The 21,874-nt window shown below is 45.1% G+C and overlaps 1 protein-coding gene across 1 annotated transcript; it reads left to right on the forward strand.

The window, feature by feature from the left end:
• The first annotated feature begins 1,498 nt into the window (after positions 1 to 1,498).
• Positions 1,499 to 21,726, forward strand: LOC120966679 (uncharacterized). Its single transcript, XM_073502231.1, has 10 exons — positions 1,499 to 1,658; positions 2,934 to 3,643; positions 3,726 to 4,315; positions 5,151 to 5,376; positions 5,461 to 5,524; positions 5,843 to 5,933; positions 6,028 to 6,162; positions 6,422 to 6,629; positions 21,349 to 21,414; positions 21,565 to 21,726. Exons 1-10 carry the CDS (start codon positions 1,499 to 1,501, stop codon positions 21,724 to 21,726), a joined length of 2,412 nt encoding a protein of 803 aa, XP_073358332.1.
• The last annotated feature ends 148 nt before the right edge of the window (positions 21,727 to 21,874 follow it).

Genomic DNA, 21,874 nt, shown 5'->3' on the forward strand with positions numbered 1-21,874 from the left:
TTGAGATCCTATTCCTCGCCACTTGCCAAAGAAAGATTTTATTTTTCTTTTTGATGGGATTCTAGCCTTCCATAGCCCACTTAAGCTGCAAGGAGGCGCAGACGAAAGATCTCTCGATACAAGGACCCGGTCGAAAAATCCCATTTCTGTTTTTTCCACAATGGCAAACTACATATAAGTGGGACCTTTCTTTTCCTTACCAGATCATTGGTAATTTCAATTGATAAATATGCAAAATAGGATGTTTAAGGTAATATAATTAGTTAATTCCTGCATCTTTATATGATGTTCTTAGGTCCAAAATCACCATATTAGCAGTTCTTAATTAGGTCGATTGGGCCAATATGATGACATTGCTAAAGTCGTTCTAAACCATAAGCGAGGCACTACTAGCTAGCTTGCAAGTACCCCGCAAAAAAAAGCTAGCTTGCAAGTACCCCGCAAAAAAAACTAGCTTGCAAGTACCCTTGTGGTAGCTCATCGGATAGGCCCGGCGGAGTGGTGCTCAAGATTCGTAACAACATCTCCACTGCCACCCCCCCCCCCCCCCACCCCCCAGCCCCGCATGGCACTTTTTTTTATGGTCGGTGCCAAAAAAAGTCCAGTCGCATTTTCAGGAGTCCAAAATTCACTGGTTTAGGCCGAATTTGGCGGCGGCGGACCCAAACCGAACCCAACACGCTGGGGGTCGACTGGGGCCGCCGGGGGAAAGGAAAATGGTGCCAAAACTTCCCACGCCCGACCCTTGTGGACCCGCAAAGTCAGCGACTAGGCTTCGTCGTCCTCATCGCCTCGCCTCTGCTCCCGCGCGAATCAATGTCAAGGCTGCCGCCGGTCAGCCTTTCATTGAACACGGGCGGCGCGTCCACACTGCTGCCGCCCCCTCGCCGCTATAAAAGTCTGTCTTCATCGCCACTCGTCGCACACTCGCCACCTCCATCTCTCTCTCTCGCCTGCCTCCAGCGCCGACCATCCCTCTCTCTTCTTCGCCGTCCTCAAGCACTCGCCATGGCAGAGTGGTTCCCAGGCGACGGAGCGGCGGCCAACGGCTTCAGCCACCGCTGGCTGCATGACTGGGAGGCGCACCTGCTGCAGGGGCCAACTACCTGGTGCGTGTGCCCGGCACATGGCGGCTGAGCGCCGGCGGCATCCCCGTGCCTCCAATGCCCTTCGGCACGGAACGCGCCGCAGAGATCACGACGATCCGGGCGAACATGCTGGAGCAAGCGCGCCAGCAGCCATGGTACGTGGTAGACAACGACGCGCTCTGGACCGCCTACTTCGAGCGGTGCCGCGCCGAGCAGCTGGCGTCCACCTACGGCGCCCCAGCGCCGGGGGAGGGGGGTAGAACGCGGAGGGTCGCCGACAATGGTAGGGCGCGCCGGGGCGGACTCTGTCCGCCGTGCTCGCGCCTATCGAGGGCGTCAATGAGCCGCCGCTAGTGTACCTGGCGCCCACCTTCTCTCGCTTCCGCGGAAGCTCCTGGACGCCGAGGCGCATGGACACGCCGTCCTCGTCGTCCTCGGGCGCCCGCTCCTCCGGGTCGGCGCCGCTCCTCCCGATCAAACCCGAGCCGCAGGAGACGTCGCTCCGTCGGTGCACCCGCGGCGGCAACCTCGTCATTAAGGAGGGCGCCCGCGTCCCTTCTCCCCCTCCCGGCAATAAATAGCACGGCTTGGTAGCGCATGATCCTACTCATGCACAAATCCTACTACTACTACTACAACAACAACAACTACTACTACTAGTGCTAACCCTAGCTCGGGACGTATGGGCACGTTGTTGTTGTTGCTGTATGGGCACAAGTCCAAATCACCTGTCATATACTCCCAGGAATATCTTCAACATTACTATCTCCGTCTTGGTTTATTATTCTCCGTTGTATTCCGTGCCAAATTTTGATCATAGATTTAAATAACAAAATATTCATGCATGTCACAAAAAATTATATCATTGAAAACTATGCTCAAATACGAATCCAACGGTATACTTTTTGTTGACATGCATCAACATTTTATTAGTGGTAGATTTTTCGACAAACTTTGACACAAATTATAAAGACAACCAATAAACCAGTACGGAGGTAGCACATTACATTACATTCAAGAAAAGAAAAAAAATAGACTCCTAGTAGTAATTAAAGGAGTACTACAAGGCCATGGGCATTGGCGGCTTGACGAGTCCAAATGACAAGTATGCTTCGACCCCTATGCGCGATGCACCCTGTTGAACGTATGCACCCGGCCCACTGCGCACCGGCGCGAAATGTGCCATTGCGTCGAGCGCTCCGCTGCGCACCGGCGCATGGACCGGGCGTAGCGTAGCTCTATTGCACGACCCCTGTGCCCCTGATTTGCCGCTGCCCCTGATAAGCCCTCCCTCCCCTTCGTTTCGCGTTCACAGGAAGCTGCATCCGCGTGCCGCCGTACCCGCCCTGCCCCTCCGGCGTCGCCGAACCCACTCGTCCGGCTTCGGCGGCGCCATGGGGCCCAAGTCCAAGTCCAAGGCCCGGTTGTCTCGGCAGAAATCGCTGGCCAGACCGAGGTAGCTTTTCCCCCTAATTAACCTTTCCTTTTTGGATGCAATGCGGCGCCATTAGTGACCGATCGATCCAGGCCAAGCTCACCATGTATCCTCTATGTTCCTTCCTAGTGACCCAATGCAGGAGCTTAAGTGCACTCAGCACTACGATCGTGAGCATATGTTTGAGTTGAATCAAAAGCGGCTGCGGACCAAATATTGCGATCTTTGTTTGATGTGTGTGCTTATGGATGCGGTCAGGGATGTGTCTGCCCGCTATGGTGGTAAGGAGAAGACGGAGAGGAAGAAGAACATGTCAGTAAGACGCGCTGCTGCCAAGGAGCCTGCAAAACCAAACATCAGTGCTTCCTGGGTTTGCTTGGAGTGCGGTAGCTTTTTTTGTGGTGGTGCAGGATTCGAGCCAGAGGGCCATGTTAGAGCACATCACAAGGAGAAACCTGAGCATCGGTGGTTTGCCAACTCCGATAATACGGATGTACTCTACTGTTGTGAGTGTAACCAGGAGGTTCCTCTCAAGGTTTTTAAGTATCGTCCATCACAAAACAAAGGCACAGCGAAATCAGCAGAAGCTTCAACTGAGTTAGGGCCAAACACCAAGACACTTGATCCGAAGGATGATGATGGTTTGGACAAGAAGGAGGTGGTGACACCGCAGCAGATAGAACCGGTGGAGGTGGAGGGCAAGGGATCCAGCAGTTCGTCATCTCCTCACTCGGAGGATGATGATGGTTTGGACAAGAAGGAAGTGGTGACACCGCAGATGAAACTGGTGGAGGCGGAGGACAAGGGATCCAGCAATCCATCATCCCCTCACTCGGAGGACATAACCAAGGAGCCTGTTTCCATATGCCAGTCAGAGGAGATAGCCAAGGAGGACGTCGCCAAATGTAATGTCATCAGGGGGCTGCCGAATGCCGGCAACACCTGTTTTTTCAATGCCATGCTGCAGTGCTTATTGGCCCTTGACCCACCGCGCAGCATAATGATGGGAAGAAACGTTTGCACAGGGCCAATTGCTGCACTTTTCAAGGAGCTCTTTGTCGACACAAGTGCTTCAAGCAATGCAAAAGACTTCCTTGACCAAAGAAAACTGTTTACATATGTTTGCTCAAGGTGGCCCCAATTCAATACCGGCAGAATGAAGGATGCCGAAGAACTCATCCAACATTTTCTTCATGGTTTAGATGAAGAGGAAGATGAAGCACGAAGATGAAGCACGTCAACCTTCAATGGATGCTTCAAAGAAGGTCACAATTGTTAATTCTATCTTTGCGGGCGAGGAGTCTAGTGCTATATCCAGCACAGAATATGTACACGGTTCCGATAAACGTGAAAGGACCCTTCTATTCCGACTGCCAATTCCACATAGGAAGCACCATGCTGTAGCTTCCAGAAGCAACAATAAAGCTGATGCTGAGGTGCATGGTGGTGATGATCCTGTATCAATTGAGCATTGCTTCTCTTTGTACACTGAGAAAGAGTTGATACCTGATTGGTTCTGTCGGTCTTGCACTGATACAGCTAATACAAACACATCTGAAACAAAAACTGTCGTGGAGTCAGGTGGTGACGATAACCAAAATAACCAGAAACAGGAAACAACAAAAGTTTCCAGAGCTGCAAGGAAAAGACTGCTTATAACCAGAGCTCCAGATGTAATGGTGGTTAGTTTGATGAGGCAACAAAGTGCTCCTAATATTGTTGGGTATGTTAAATTGGAAGGACATGTGCGCTTCAAGGAGATTCTTGATATGCAGCCATACATGGACAAAAGGTACTGTTTTCTAATGCCTTTTGAATTCTATGTTATAGAAGTGGTTTGGTCTCCCATTGATTTGCCGCGCCCACTCATTCATCCATCAACCCCTTCAGTTTTGATCCCCTTTCAGATGCAAGATTAACACATGCATATGATTGCATCAGTAATTAAGGCACTACCCATTTTTAATAGTCTTGTTCGGATGGATAAGAAATCATTTTACCTGAATCTGAAAAATTGTTTGACCGACTATTGTAGGAAAAAACATTCCTTGACTGACTGAATATAGATCCATGCATCAACCACAGTCATAGCGCAGTGTTAGGAACTACTCCAGCTATTTGCAAGCATGAATCATTAACTAATTAATAAATATAACTCAAAGTTAAAACTATAATCAATAAAAACCAATCGTTTGTCCAAATTAAAAAATAGAAACTGGTATAATTGAAGTTAGCTTAGTTTAATTAGGTCCATACGCATGAAAAAGCGGGAGCAGATAGATTAGCTAGGATCCATGACATGAAAATGAACTATAATTTTTGACTTAGTATTCTTTTGTCCCTCGTCGGCGACAAACAAAGGCATGCATACTTTCTCTTCCTAGTTTTGAAAATGAACCATTAATTAACTAACTCTATACATTCCCAGCTCCCTCCCTAACCAAAGAAGATGTTCAACCACTACCTAGCTACTAATCATCCTTATGTAGTTCCAGACAATTATTTAGGCTGAACTGGGTGTGGATATTTTCGAATTTGGCATCCCAGTATTTGTGATGTATGAGTGGGCGATAGTTCTATACAGCTCTACGACTGCTTTGGTCATCACTATTTCCTGTAATTTTCAGATTTGACGAGAATGACAATAACACCTACCGTCTAGTTGGTGTTGCTCAACACATTGGAGATCGGAAAGGAGGTCATTATATTGTGTATGTAAGGGCTAGCAAGATGAATGGTCAGGAACATCTAAGCAATGACAAGTCTTGGTTTTATGCAAGCGATAAGATAATCAGAGAAGCAAGTTTGCAGGAAGTTCTTGGTTGCGAGGCCTACATTCTTTTATATGAGAGGGTGGGAGACTAAGACTTTATTAGTTATTCTGTGCTTGTTGCCATGTGTGTTTTGTTTCAATAAACATCAATGTTCTGTTTGCAGTGTTCAACTCATGAAGCCCAATCTTCTTCTGCCAATGTCACGAGTGAGGAACCTAGACTTGGCGGTATGAACCTTCTGCCAATGATGCCCAATCTTGTCGGGGATTTGATTCCTCCACCCATAGATGAATTGGTCCAATGGGATGAGCAGAGGAACCACAACGGGGATAAAAGGAGAGAGCAGCAAGCGGACAAGAAAAATGCCACACTGCTACCTATGTTTTGGGAGTTTCTTGATTAGTATGTTTATCTCGCCTTTCTATGTTTTTCCCTCATGTTACTCAACGGGTTCTAATCAAGATAATATTATTTTGATAGCTTCACTCTATCTGGAGAAAAGGCGCCATATTACCGTTTTCAATTGTGGGGCATGCTTATGAGAGGTTGTGGATCAAGGGAGATGTACATCCTCTACTCGCATCTCTTGAGTCAATCAAAGGACCTTGCAATGGGAGTCTGCAATGGTGACGAAAGGTATAATTTTGACAAAATTATCTTGTATGCAATTAAATAAAGCAATAGTTGTGTGCAAGATTTTAATACCGTTGTACTGAACATTGTAAAACAGGCTGAGGGTGAAGTTAACAGAAATTGCCAGGAATTATATGCTGAAACTTGTAACGAGTTTGAACATGGTGGTGACAGAATCCACAAGGAATTTAATGCAGCAACTTGACCTAAGATTTCTTGAAATGCCCAACAAGTAATGGCCTCAACCCCTTCTCTTTTGTTTTACTATTTATTCAAGGGGTGCATGGAAGCTTGTTATCCATGTGCCTGAAGCATGAGTTGGTCACGAAATATTATGGGTTTCACCTCTAGCCTACCCCAACTTTTTTGAGACTAAAGGCTTTGTTTTTTTTTGCAGGGTCTAAAGGCTTTGTTGTTGTTGTTGTTGTTGTATACAAATCAGTTTTTTTATCCTAGTGTTTAATTAGATACCGTTGTATATATGTTTTCAGGTATGAAGAGTTGAAGGAGTCTCTTGGCGCTGATTTGCTTAGAAATATGGATGTCTATGGTCATGTTGGGGAGCAAATTATGATACCTTTGCGTGATAAATGCGCCTTGATCCAGGGACTTACTGAATATGTGATTAGCAAGCACAGAGCTGGGTACTCATGGGAAGGCAATTTTGGCATAGAAGATATGGATGTCTATGACGGCAAGGTAGTCATCACAAAGAGTCCCAAATTATTTGAGATACTACCTCGAATATCGCCTGAGATGGACACGGCGATGGAGAAAGATTTTGATAGCATTGCAACAAAAGTGCTGAAGAAATTCATCTATCGTCAAATTTAAGTGCCTTACCTAACACCTTTTCATATATTCTTGAGTGGAATGGGACAATATGCTAAATGGTGGTCAGACCCAGTCATGACGAAGGATCTGCGGGAACTAATACTGCACTATCCTTTTTTCAAGCCTTCAAGGGCTAGGTTGAACTTGCTGGTAGGCATCTTTGATGCATGGAGATCGTTCGATGAAAAAGATATGAGTCCCTTATTTAAGAAAATCTTGAAGAAGACACATGGATTGGCATGGTTAGAGGACATGGAGTCGGTTCTTAATCAGATCATCCTTGATGTCTTTCGTTACAGAGACAAGGATGCTAACTATTATGAAGCAGAATTGCATTTCTTGATTGAGTTGTTAAGGCATCTTGCAGTAGATGGTACTGCGAAGTCCTTCGATTATCAGTGTGAGGATTGTTGGGGAACGTAGTAATTTCAAAAATTTCCTACGCACACGCAAGATCATGGTGATGCATAGCAACGAGAGGGGAGAGTGTGTCCACGTACCCTCGTAGACCGAAAGCAGAAGCGTTAGCACAACGCGGTTGATGTAGTCGTACGTCTTCACGATCCGACCGATCAAGTACCGAACGCACGGTACCTCCGAGTTCAGCACACGTTCAACTCGATGACGTCCCTCGAACTCCGATCCAGCCGAGCTTTGAGGGAGAGTTCTGTCAGCACGACGGCGTGGTGACGATGATGATGTTCTACCGACGCAGGGCTTCGCCTAAGCACCGCTACGATATGACCGAGGTGGATTATGGTGGAGGGGGGCACCGCACACGGCTATGAGATCCAAGGGATCAATTCTTGTGTCTCTAGGGGGTGCCTCCCTCCCCGTATATAAAGGAGTGGAGGAGGGGGAGGGGTTCGGCCACCCTTGGCGCGCCCCATGAGGAATCCTACTCCCACCGGGAGTAGGACTCCCCCCTTCCATGTTGGAGTAGGAGAGGAGAGGGAAGGAGAGAGAGGGGGAAAGGAAAGGGGGGACGCCGCCCCCCCTCCTTGTCCAATTCGGACTTGGGGGGGGGGGGGGGCGCATCCATCTATGGACTGGTGCAAGCATCTCGGAGTTGGAATATACGCTTTGATAAGTTGATCAAAGGATATAGTTTTATACAGACTTGCGGTGAAGCCTGTATTTACAAGAAAGTGAGTGGGAGCACTACAGCATTTCTGATAAGTATATGTGAATGACATATTGTTGATCGGAAATAATGTAGCATTATTCTACAAAGCATAAAGGAGTGTTTGAAAGGAGTTTTTTCAAAGAAAGACCTCGGTGAAGCTGCTTACATATTGAGCATCAAGATCTATAGAGACACATCAAGACGCTTGATAAGTTTTTCAATGAGTACATACCTTGACAAGATTTTGAAGTAGTTCAAAATGGAACAGTCAAAGAAAGAGTTCTTGCCTGTGTTACAAGGTGTGAAATTGAGTAAGACTCAAAGCCCGACCACGGCAGAAGATAGAAAGAGAATGAAAGTCATTCCCTATGCCTTGGCCATAGGTTCTATAAAGTATGCCATGCTGTGTACCAGATCTATTGTATACCCTACACTGATTTTGGCAAGGGAGTACAATAGTGATCTAGGAGTAGATCACTGGACATCGGTCAAAATTATCCTTAGTGGAATAAGGATATGTTTCTCGATTATGGAGGTGACAAAAAGAGTTCGTCGTAAAGGGTTACGTCGATGCAAATTTTGACACTGATCCAGATGACTCTAAGTCTCAATCTGGATACATATTGAAAGTGGGAGCAATTAGCTAGAGTAGCTCCGTGCAGAGCATTGTAGACATAGAAATTTGCAAAATACTTACGGATCTGAATGTGACAGACCCGTTGACTAAAATTATCTCACAAGCAAAACATGATCACACCTTAGTACTCTTTGGGTGTTAATCACATAGCGATGTGAACTAGATTATTGACTCTAGTAAACCCTTTGGGTGTTGGTCACATGACGATGTGAACTATGGGTGTTAATCACATGGTGATGTGAACTATTGATGTTAAATCACATGGCGATGTGATCTAGATTATTGACTCTAGTGCAAGTGGGAGACTGAAGGAAATATGCCCTAGAGGCAATAATAAAGTTATTATTTATTTCCTTATATCATGATAAATGTTTATTATTCATGCTAGAATTGTATTAACCGGAAACATAATACTTGCGTGAATACATAGACAAACAGAGTGTCACTAGTATGCCTCTACTTGACTAGCTCGTTGATCAAAGATGGTTATGTTTCCTAGCCATAGACATGAGTTGTCATTTGATTAACGGGATGACATCATTAGGAGAATGATGTGATTGACTTGACCCATTCCGTTAGCTTAGCACTCGATCGTTTAGTATGTTGCTATTGCTTTCTTCATGACTTATACATGTTCCTATGACTATGAGATTATGCAACTCCCGTTTACCGGAGGAACACTTTGTGTGCTACCAAACGTCACAACGTAACTGGGTGATTATAAAGGTGCTCTACAGGTGTCTCCGAAGGTACTTGTTGGGTTGGCGTATTTCGAGATTAGGATTTGTCACTCCGATTGTCGGAGAGGTATCTCTGGGCCCTCTCGGTAATGCACATCACTATAAGCCTTGCAAGCATTGTAACTAATGAGTTAGTTGCGGGATGATGTATTACGGAACGAGTAAAGGGACTTGCCGGTAACGAGATTGAACTAGGTATTGAGATACCGACGATCGAATCTCGGGCAAGTAACATACCGATGACAAAGGGAACAACATATGTTGTTATGCGGTCTGACCGATAAAGATCTTCGTAGAATATGTGGGAGCCAATATGAGCATCCAGGTTCGCTATTGGTTATTGACCGGAGACGTGTCTCGGTCATGTCTACATAGTTCTCGAACCCGTAGGGTCCGCACGCTTAAAGTTCGATGACGGTTATATTATGAGTTTATGTGTTTTGATGTACCGAAGGTAGTTCGGAGTCCCGGATGAGATCGGGGACATGACGAGGAGTCTCGAAATGGCCGAGACGTAAAGATCGATATATTGGACGACTATATTCGCACTTCGGAAAGGTTCCCAGTGATTCGGGTATTTATCGGAGTACCGGAGAGTTACGGGAATTCGCCGGGGAGAAGTATTGGGCCTTATTGGGCCATACGGGAATAGAGGAGAGAGGCCAAAAGGAAGGAGGCGCGCACCCCCCCGCCCCTCTGGTCCGAATTGGACAAGGGGTGCAGCCCCCTTTTCCTTCTCCCTCTCCCCCTCTTTCCTTCTCTCCTACTCCAACAAGGAAAGGAGGAGTCCTACTCCCGGTGGGAGTAGGACCCCCCCCCCTTGGCGCGCCCTCCTCCTTGGCCGGCTGCATCCCCCTTGCTTCTTTATATACGAGGGCAGGGGGCACCCCAGAGAGACAACAATTGATCGTTTGATCTTTTAGCCGTGTGCGGTGCCCCCCCTCCACCATAATCCACCTTGATAATACTGTAGCGGTGCTTAGGCGAAGCCCTGCATCGGTAGAACATCATCATCGTCACCACGCCGTCGTGCTGACGAAACTCTCCCTCAACACTCGGCTGGATCGAAGTTCGAGGGACGTCATCGGGCTGAACGTGTGCTGAACTCGGAGGTGCCGTGCGTTCGGTACTTGATCGGTCGGATCGTGAAGAGGTACGACTACATCAACCGCGTTGTGCTAACGCTTCCGCTTTCGGTCTACGAGGGTACGTGGACAACACTCTCCCCTCTCGTTGCTATGCATCACCATGATCTTGCATGTACGTAGGAAATTTTTTGAAATTACTACGTTCCCCAACAGTGGCATCCGAGCCTGGTTTTATGCGTTGATGTTATATGCACGAGTAGAACACAAGTGAGTTGGGGCGATATAAGTCATACTGCTTACCAGCATGTCATACTTTGGTTCGGCGGTATTGTTGGATGAAGCGGCCCGGACCGACATTACGCGTACGCTTACGCGAGACTGGTTCTTCCGACGTGCTTTGCACAGAGGTGGCTGGCGGGTGTCAGTTTCTCCAACTTTAGTTGAACCGAGTGTGGCTACGCCCGGTCCTTGCGAAGGTTAAAACAGCACCAACTTGACAAACTATCGTTGTGGTTTTGATGCGTAGGTGAGAACGGTTCTTGCTAAGCCCGTAGCAGCCACGTAAAACTTGCAACAACAAAGTAGAGGACGTCTAACTTGTTTTTGCAGGGCATGTTGTGATGTGATATGGTCAAGACATGATGCTCAATTTTATTGTATGAGATGATCATGTTTTGTAACCGAGTTATCGGCAACTGGCAGGAGCCATATGGTTGTCGCTTTATTGTATGCAATGCAATCGCCCTGTAATGCTTTACTTTATCACTAAGCGGTAGCGATAGTCGTAGAAGCATAAGATTGGCGAGACGACAACGATGCTACGATGGAGATCAAGGTGTCGCGCCGGTGACGATGGTGATCATGACGGTGCTTCGGAGATGGAGATCACAAGCACAAGATGATGATGGCCATATCATATCACTTATATTGATTGCATGTGATGTTTATCTTTTATGCATCTTATCTTGCTTTGATTGACGGTAGCATTATAAGATGATCCCTCACTAAATTATCAAAGTATAAGTGTTCTCCCTGAGTATGCACCGTTGCGAAAGTTCTTCGTGCTGAGACACCACGTGATGATCGGGTGTGATAGGCTCTACGTTCAAATACAACGGGTGCAAAACAGTTGCACACGCGGAATACTCAGGTTAAGCTTGACGAGCCTAGCATATAATATATTTGCCCTCGGAACACAGAGACCGAAAGGTCGAGCGTGAATCATATAGTGGATATGATCAACATAGTGATGTTCACCGTTGAAACTACTCCATCTCACGTGATGATCGGACATGGTTTAGTTGATATGGATCACGTGATCACTTAGAGGATTAGAGGGATGTCTATCTAAGTGGGAGTTCTTAAATAATGCGCACTGCTTGAGCTATTCTCCTCCATATTTTAGCTATAGAACTTGTTGGAGACTTCATATCTCTCAACTCGGGTATTTGCTTGAAATATTAACTTCAACTCCTCGAACATCTCATATGGTCCATGACGTTCAAAACGTCTTTGAAGTCCCGATTCTAAGCCGTTAAGCATGGTGCACTAAACTATCAAGTAGTCATCATATTGAGCTAGCCAAACGTTCATAACGTCCGCATCTGCTCCTGCAATAGGTCTGTCACCTAGCGGTGCATCAAGGACATAATTCTTCTGTGCAGCAATGAGGATAATCCTCAGATCACGGATCCAATCCGCATATTTGCTACTAACATCTTTCAACATAATTTTTCTCTAGGAACATATCAAAAATAAACACAGGGAAGCAACAACGTGAGCTATTGATCTACAACATAATTTGCAAAATACTATCAGGACTAAGTTCATGATAAATTTAAGTTCAATTGCTCAGATTGTCTGTGTACTACAATCGCTTGAATCAAGTGGGAGTTAATCTTCCAGATAAAATAGTGATTGACAGAATTCTCTAGTCACCATCACCAAGTTAGTAGAACTTCGTGATGACGAAAGTAATTCCCAAGCACTTCGCGATGCTGAAATCGACGAAGGTAGAAATCAAGAAAGAGCATCATGTGTTGATGGTTAACAAGACCACTAGTTTCAAGAAAAGGGCAAAGGGATAGAAGGGGAACTTCAAGAAGAATGACAAGCAAGTTGCTGCTCAAGTGAAGAAGCCCAAGTCTGGACCTAAGCCTGAGACTAAGTGCTTCTACTGCAAGAGACTGGTCACTGGAAGCGGAACTGCCCCAAGTATTTGGTGGATAAGAAGGATGGCAAAAGTGAACAAAGGTATATTTGATATACAGATTATTGATGTGTATTTTACTACTGTTCGTAGCAACCCCTCGGTATTTGATACTGGTTCAGTTGCTAAAGAGTAGTAACTCGAAACGGGAGTTTTATAATGAACAGAAACTAGTTAAGGATGAAGTGACGATGTGTATTGGAAGTGGTTCCAAGATTGATATGATCATCACCGCACACTCCCTATACTTTCGGGATTAGTGTTGAACCTAAATAAGTGTTATTTTGTGTTTGTATTGAGCATGAATATGATTTGATCATGTTTATTGCAATACAGTTATTCATTTAAGTTAGAGAATAATTGTTGTTCTGTTTACATGAATAAAACCTTATATGGTTACACACCCAATGAAAATGGTTCGTTGGATCTCGATCATAGTGATACACATATTCATAATATTGAAGCCAAAAGATGCAAAGTTAATAATGATAGTGCAACTTATTTGTGGCACTGTCGTTTAGGTCATATTGGTGTAAAGCGCATGAAGAAACTCCATGCCGTTGGGCTTTTGGAATCACTTGATGCTTGCGAACCATGCCTTATGGGCAAGATGACTAAGACTCCGTTCTCCGGAACAATGGAGCGAGCAACTGACTTATTCGAAAATAATACATACTGATGTATGCGATCCGATGAGTGTTGAGGCTCGCGGCGGGTATCGTTATTTTCTGACCTTCACAGATGATTTGAGCAGATATGGGTATATCTACTTGATGAAACATAAGTCTGAAACATTTGAAAAGTTCAAAGAATTTCAGAGTGAAGTGGAAAATCATCGTGACAAGAAAATAAGGTTTCTACGATCTGATCGCGGAGACAAATATTTGAGTTACGAGTTTGGTCTTCAATTAAAATAATGTGGAATAGTTTCACAAATTCGTGCCACCTGGAACACCACAGCTTAATGGTGTGTCCGAACGTCATAACCGTACATAAGCATCGCAGCCCCAAACTTTAAGAAACGACAACTTTGGTTTCTTGCCAAACCACAGTTCATAAGGCGTTGTCTCAACGGATTTTGATGGTGCCCTATTTAACGTGAATGCGGCCGTCTCTAAAGCATAACCCCAAAATGATAGCGGCAAATCAGTAAGAGACATCATAGATCGCACCATATCTAGTAAAGTACGATTACGACATTCGGACACACCATTACGTTGTGGTGTTCCGGGTGGCGTGAGTTGCGAAACTATTCCGCATTGTTTCAAATGTAGACCAAACTCGTAACTCAAATATTCTCCTACACGATCAGATCGTAGAACTTTATTTTCTTGTTACGATGATTTTCAACTTCACTCTGAGATTCTTTGAACTTTTCAAATGTTTCAGACTTATGTTTCATTAACTAGATATACCCATATCTGCTTAAATCATCTGTGAAGGTGAGAAAATAAAGATACCCGCCGCGAGCCTCAACATTCATTGGACCACATACATCAGTATGTATGATCTCCAATAAATCAGTTGCTCGCTCCATAGTTCCGGAGAATGGCGTTTTAGTCATCTTGCCCATGAGGCATGGTTCGCAAGTACCAAGTGATTCATAATCAAGTGATTCCAAAAGTCCATCAGTATGGAGTTTCTTCATGCGCTTTACACCAATATGACCCAAACGACAGTGCCACAAATAAGTTGCACTATCATTATCAACTCTACATCTTTTGGCTTCAACATTATGAATATGTGTATCACTACTATCGAGATTCATCAAAAATAGACCACTCTTCAAGGGTGCATGACCATAAAGGATATTACTCATATAAATAGAACAACCATTATTCTCTGATTTAAATGAATAACCGTCTCGCATCAAACAAGATCCAGATATAATGTTCATGCTCAACGCTGGTACCAAATAACAATTATTTAGGTCTAATACTAATCCCGAAGGTAGATGTAGAGGTAGCGTGCCGACGGCGATCACATCGACTTTGGAACCGTTTCCCACGCGCATCATCACCTCGTCCTTAGCCAGTGTCCGCTTAATCCGTAGTCCCTGTTTCGAGTTGCAAATATTAGCAACAGAACCAGTATCAAATACCCAGGTGTTGCTGCGAGCTCTGGTAAGGTACACATCAATAACATGTATATCACATATACCTTTGTTCACCTTGCCATCCTTCTTATCCGCCAAATACTTGGGGCAGTTCCGCTTCCAGTGACCAGTCTGCTTGCAGTAGAAGCACTCATTCTCAGGCTTAGGTCCAGACTTGGGTTTCTTCTCCTGAGCAGCAACTTGTTTGCTGTTCTTCTTGAAGTTCCCCTTCTTCTTCCCTTTGCCCTTTTTCTTGAAACTGGTGGTCTTATTGACCATCAACACTTGATGCTCTTTCTTGATTTCTACCTCCGCAGCCTTTAGCATTGCGAAGAGCTCGGGAATCGTCTTATCCATCCCTTGCATGTTATAGTTCATCACGAAGCTCTTGTAGCTTGGTGGCAGTGATTGAAGAATTCTGTCAATGACGCTATCATCCGGAAGTTTAACTCCCAGTTGAATCAAGTGATTGTTATACCCAGACATTCTGAGTATATGCTCACTGACAGAACTATTCTCCTCCATCTTCAAGCTGTAGAACTTATTGGAGACTTCATATCTCTCAATCCGGGCATTTGCTTGAAATATTAACTTCAACTCCTGGAACATCTCATATGCTCCATGACGTTCAAAATGTCGTTGAAGTCCCGGTTCTAAGCCGTAAAGCATGGCACACTGAACTATCGAGTAGTCATCAGCTTTGCTCTGCCAGACGTTCATAACATCTGGTGTTGCTCCTGTAGCAGGTTTGGCACCTAGCGGTGCTTCCAGGACGTAATTCTTCTGTGCAGCAGTGAGGATAATCCTCAAGTTACGGACCCAGTCCGTGTAATTGCTACCATCATCTTTCAACTTTGCTTTCTCAAGGAACGCATTAAAAATTCAACGGAACAACAGCACCAGCCATCTATCTACAACAAACATAGACATGCAAAATACTATCAGGTACTAAGTTCATGATAAATTTAAGTTCAATTAATCATATTACTTAAGAACTCCCACTTAGATAGACATCCCTCTAATCATCTAAGTGATTACGTGATCCAAATCAACTAAACCATAACCGATCATCACGTGAAATGGAGTAGTTTTCAATGGTGAACATCACTATGTTGATCATATCTACTATATGATTCACGCTCGACCTTTCGGTCTCAGTGTTCCGAGGCCATATCTGCATATGCTAGGCTCGTCAAGTTTAACCTGAGTATTCTGCGTGTGCAAAACTGGCTTGCACCCGTTGTAGATGGACGTAGACCTTATCACACCCGATCATCACGTGGTGTCTGGGCACGACGAACTTTGGCAACGGTGCATACTTAGGGAGAACACTTTTATCTTGAAATTTAGTGAGAGATCATCTTATAATGCTACCGTCAATCAAAGCAAGATAAGATGCATAAAAGATAAACATCACATGCAATCAATATAAGTGATATGATATGGCCATCAACATCTTGTGCTTGTGATCTCCATCTCCGAAGCACCATCATGATCACCATCGTCACCGGCGCGACACCTTGATCTCCATCGTAGCATCGTTGTTGTCTCGCCAACTATTGCTTCTACGACTATCGCTACCCCTTAGTGATAAAGTAAAACAATTACAGGGTGATTGCATTGCATACAATAAAGCGACAACCATATGGCTCCTGCCAGTTGCCGATAACTCGGTTACAAAACATGATCATCTCATACAATAAAATATAGCATCATGCCTTGACCATATCACATCACAACATGCCCTGCAAAAACAAGTTAGACGTCCTCTACTTTGTTGTTGCAAGTTTTACGTGGCTGCTACGGGCTGAGCAAGAACCGTTCTTACCTACGCATCAAAACCACAACGATAGTTCGTCAAGTTAGTGTTGTTTTAACCTTCTCAAGGACCGGGCATAGCCACACTCGGTTCAACTAAAGTTGGAGAAACTGACACCCGCCAGCCACCTGTGTGCAAAGCATGTCGGTAGAACCAGTCTCGCATAAGCGTACGCGTAATGTCGGTCCGGGCCGCTTCATCCAACAATACCGCCAAACCAAAGTATGACATGTTGGTAAGAAGTATGACTTGTATCGCCCACAACTCACTTGTGTTCTACTCGTGCATATAACATCAACGCATAAAACCTGGCTCGGATGCCACTGTTGGGGAACGTAGTAATTTCAAAATTTTCCTACGCACACGCAAGATCATGGTGATGCATAGAAACGAGAGGGGAGAGTGTGTCCACGTACCCTCGTAGACCGCTACCGACGCAGGGCTTCACCTAAGCACCGCTACGATATGACCGAGGTGGATTATGGTGGACGGGGGCACCGCACACGGCTAAGAGATCCAAGGGATCAATTGTTGTGTCTCTAGGGGGTGCCTCCCTCCCCGTATATAAAGGAGTGGAGGAGGGGAAGTGGGCCGGCCACCCTTGGCGCGCCCCATTAGGAATCCTACTCCCACCGGGAGTAGGACTCCCCCCTTCCATGTTGGAGTAGGAGAGGAGAGGGAAGGAGAGAGAGGGGGAAAGGAAAGGGGGGGCGCCGCCCCCCCTCCTTGTCCAATTCGGACTTGGGGGGAGGGGCGCGCGGCTGCCCCTTGGCCGCCTCTCCTCTTCCACCACTTGGGCCCATGAGGCCCAATAACCTCCGGGGGGTTCCGGTAACCCCCGGTACTCCGGTATATATCCGATAACCCCCGGAACCATTCCGGTGTCCGAATATAGTCGTCCAATATATCAATCTTCATGTCTCGACCATTTCGAGACTCCTCGTCATGTCCGTGATCACATCCGGGACTCCGAACTACCTTCGGTACATCAAAACACATAAACTCATAATATAACCGTCATCGAACTTTAAGCGTGCGGACCCTATGGGTTCGAGAACTATGTAGACATGACCGAGACACGTCTCCGGTCAATAACCAATAGCGGAACCTGGATGCTCATATTGGCTCCCACATATTCTATGAAGATCTTTATCGGTCAAACCGCATAACAACATACGTTGTTCCCTTTGTCATCGGTATGTTACTTGCTCGAGATTCGATCGTCGGTATCTCAATACCTAGTTCAATCTCGTTACCGGCAAGTCTCTTTACTCGTTCCGTAATACATCATCCCGCAACTAACTCATTAGTTGCAATGCTTGCAAGGCTTAAGTAATGTGCATTACCGAGTGGGCCCAGAGATACCTCTCCGACAATCGGAGTGACAAATCCTAATCTCGAAATACGCCAACCCAACAAGTACCTTCGGAGACACCTGTAGAGCACTTTTATAATCACCCAGTTACGTTGTGACGTTTGGTAGCACACAAAGTGTTCCTCCGGTAAACGGGAGTTGCATAATCTCATAGTCATAGGAACATGTATAAGTCATGAAGAAAGCAATAGCAACATACTAAACGATCAAGTGCTAAGCTAACGGAATGGTCAAGTCAATCACATCATTCTCCTAATGATGTGATCCCGTTAATCAAAAGACAACTCCTTGTCTATGGCTAGGAAACATAACCATCTTTGATTAACGAGCTAGTCAAGTAGAGGCATACTAGTGATACTCTGTTTTCACACATGTATCATGTTTCCGGTTAATACAGTTCTAGAATGAATAATAAACATTTATCATGATATAAGGAAATAAATAATAACTTTATTATTGCCTCTAGGGCATATTTCCTTCAAGGATGGCTCCCGCAAACAAATGGTGCAAACTCTTGATGAACTTGAGGTTGGCGGTGCTTACTACCTTGAGAAATTTGTGGTGGCTGCTTTGACTGCTTTGTTAGAGCAATCAGCGATGAAAGATATGTATGTCTTTGTACTGCCCACAACTGCATTTTATTTGTCTTTTCTGTTTAGTTATATTAACTGCTAAGTATTATTTGATCTGCAGGTTGGAGTCTGTTTGGGAGTGCTACAAGAACTGCAATTTCCCATCTCAAAATTAAATTAGCAATCATTCATGGAGGAGAAAGATGTGGCTGAGCCAGGTACACCTTATCATGTCCATGCAATTCATTGAGATGTGAGTTTAGTTGCTCGTGAATGAAAGAGCTTTTCAGTTTTGTTGCATAATCAAGAACAAAGGAAAATATTGTTCTCAAGTCTAGTATGTGTAAATCGTACAGCTTTCTTGTTCCACCAAATGATAGCAAAACAATTTTTATTTCTCTTCAAGAAGTAGGCACATCACCATATTATTCAAATGGTGTCTTATCAGAGTTATAACAATTTTGTGATCTTAAAATCATCTCTTCTTTGTTCCCTTATCTTATGCAAAATGTATTTGCTCCTTTTAATTCAAAGGTTTTCACTGAAGCTTGTTGATATTTTAGTCAGCCATGGTATTAATTGTCTGCGATATGGTTTACGGATCGTTATATCATTCTTCGCAGTTAGGTGATGGACATGTCTCCACTTCTATTTCGTGAGCAATTCAATGGTGCTACATATCCCTTTCAAATGGCCGCTACATGGAAGAGAGCTGTCAGTGGCTCGCCGACTGCACGAAAACGACGAACCACTCCTGATTACAATGGCCTCTACATGGATTAGATAGCGAAGCTAGATATGAACATGGATTCTGTTTTGCTCTGTTTGGGTCATCAGGGTAGTCATTGTAATGTTGCTCTTTCATTCGTACGAGTAGGTGACTGCTGTTGTATCTGCGAACCTGATGTACACTGACTTTGCAATGAAGCCATGGAGTTGCAGACTTATTATTTATCAAAAAGGTTAATTACTGGATTCTGATTTGCAAGTTTATGTTAGTACTGAATTTTGATTTGTAGAGTCAAGTGGCCTTAGCCCTCAGGCACTGCCGGCTACCTTCCCCTTGCAGCCGCGGCAATATCCCATGTTGAGGTCTTGAAGATAAATAACATGACAGAACTTTGATGTACATTTTGGTTTGTCTTCCATAGTGGGGCCATGCACAGTTTTTTCTAAAATGTTCATTACTACTAAATATTGATTTGCAAGGTTGTGATGGTGCTAAATTTTGATTTGCGAGGTTATGGTATTACTGATTTTTTATTTGCAAAGTTAAAATTATTTCCAGGTACTTGATACACGCTGCAACCAAAGCATAGCAAGTTTGCATGATTAAATAGACATGACAGGTTAGTAGATTGAAAGTGCAGTGCACTCAACAACATGAAATAGAATGAAAATATGGTAGCACTAGATTCTCTAAACGTTCTCCAGAGCTAACATCATCTGATCACACTTGTAATCGCTAGTGGGTACAAACTCTCACTGATCAACAAAATAAGCAAGAACGACGCATGTCTTCGGACTGAACAAATATCATCATCACACAACAATAATTTTTGTGAATTACACACGCACACACACAGAGAACAACAACAGGGCTCGGTTTGGTGAAGAAGAACAGCAGGGGAGGAAGAGAGAAGGAGCAAAAGCATGCATACACACTAACATTGGGATGCATTTCATATATGCATGTGCGTGCAAGACCCATGAACGGGAGACATGCAAGCTGCATCGTGCACTCAGAGAAGGCAAAAAATCGACTGACGAAGGAACAGAGTCAGTCGACCTCGTCTCACAAAGCACCTTAAATCAACGACCACAAATTTGACTGACCAGAAATAAAAAAAACTCAGTCGCCTGACATGTAGCTAACGCGATTATTTGTAGATACCGTTTCTAATTCATCTTCAAGCTTTCTGGCAACGCCAGTCTCTTTTCTTTCATATCCACAGAGGTCTGAATCGCGAGAGCAAAAAGTCCATAGTACCATGCATCTAGAATCTTAAAATTTGACAAGATCCCTCCCAGAGTCCCAGAGGTCTAAATCACAAGAAGTCTGAAACTCAGAACCTCATCTGCTCACGGCAATTTCAGTAGTGGGCAAGGCCCCTGCTGAGCAGCCTTGGCCAAAATCTGCAAAGGAACAATTCTTTTGCAAGACCATAAATATCGCATGCACACCAGTACCTAGGATTGATGATGAGGTGTTGAACATGTCCAGGAGTTAATTCAACAGCGATTCATCAATATATACACTTGTGCTGCCCCCCTTGAGTTAATACTAACAATCTGGCCATGTTGATGAGCAAGCACCTTCACTTGGATCCACCAGACATCAAATCCCTGTGCAGTGTTCATGGGCATCTCGGCTCGGATCACTGCACGCGTACACCTTGTCTTGTCTGTACCGTGCACTGCTCGCCCCATGTGTGCACCCTGAATCCCTGACCCGGCCCTGCATCTTCTTCTATACCTCATGTTATTCAGATGATGAAACAAACAGGTGAAATCCACGCAGTAAAAAACAACACCATTCATTTCCCCTTCGTCTTCTTCTTAAAGGAAGAAACATGAACACTCAAAGACCTTAAAAACTCCTGCATGCAGCAGCAATAGCAACAGCACGTTCTGTTCTGAACCACGCTCCATCAATGTTGACGATGTGCTGCACTGTCTACAACTCTGCGCGGTGGAAGTCGATCTCGCTCCCACTGTACATGCTGCGGACTTTGTTTCATTTTTCTTTTGAGGGGGGGGGGGGGGCTTTGTTTCACGAAAGAAGAAGAATACGTATTTTTTTAGTACTTATATAATAGAGAAGAAAAGAAAAGGATTTGTTTTCGTAAAGGCGCCACCCGGCCTCTCCGGTCTTCACGTGTTCTACGGTCTGCTTCATAATCGCGTTTTCATTTGTATGTAGTATAAAAAAAAGGCGAGCGACGCGTGCAAGCAGCGGGCTCAACGCATGCATGCGGAGTCAATCAAGGTACGACGCCTTTTGATCAACGCATGCAATGCGGAGTCAATCAAGGTACGACGCCTTCCTGCTTCGGCCTGCACGAGCAAAACAAATCCGCATCGATCGACCTCCTCGGTTGCCATGGTGATGGATGACCACCAACTCCGGCTACTCCAGATCCCTCCGCCTATCCACCCCGAGGATCCGGATTCTCCTCTCCCGGAGACCATCCTCATCGACTCGTTCGGCTACCTCAGCGACCGCACCAACGCCACCACCGCCAGTGGCCGCAGGAGCAGGACCAAGAAGAAGGGCAAGCGCATCCTGGTCACCTTCTAGCCGGCTGCCCCGCCGCGCGTCTCCTGCTTCACCGTCCATTGCCTAGATCTGAAGCCCGATGCATTCGCTGACATGCCCAAGATCTCCTATACGGAGGATGGCCTCGTCCTGCTCAGCATCACCATCTGCCCCGTGCGCCAGCACATGT

The sequence above is a fragment of the Aegilops tauschii genome, chromosome 6 (assembly GCF_002575655.3).
Source record: "Aegilops tauschii subsp. strangulata cultivar AL8/78 chromosome 6, Aet v6.0, whole genome shotgun sequence".
In the NCBI taxonomy this organism is placed as follows: Eukaryota; Viridiplantae; Streptophyta; class Magnoliopsida; order Poales; family Poaceae; genus Aegilops; species Aegilops tauschii.

Coding starts and splice junctions, on each gene's coding strand:
- LOC120966679 (XM_073502231.1), top strand. CDS start 1,499: ATGGACACGCCGTCCTCGTCGTCCTCGGGCGCCCGCTCCTCCGGGTCG. Junction 5,377..5,460: donor ACATTCTTTTATATGAGAGG/GTGGGAGACTAA, acceptor TTCTGTTTGCAG/TGTTCAACTCATGAAGCCCA. Junction 21,415..21,564: donor TGCATGCGGAGTCAATCAAG/GTACGACGCCTT, acceptor CGGCTACTCCAG/ATCCCTCCGCCTATCCACCC.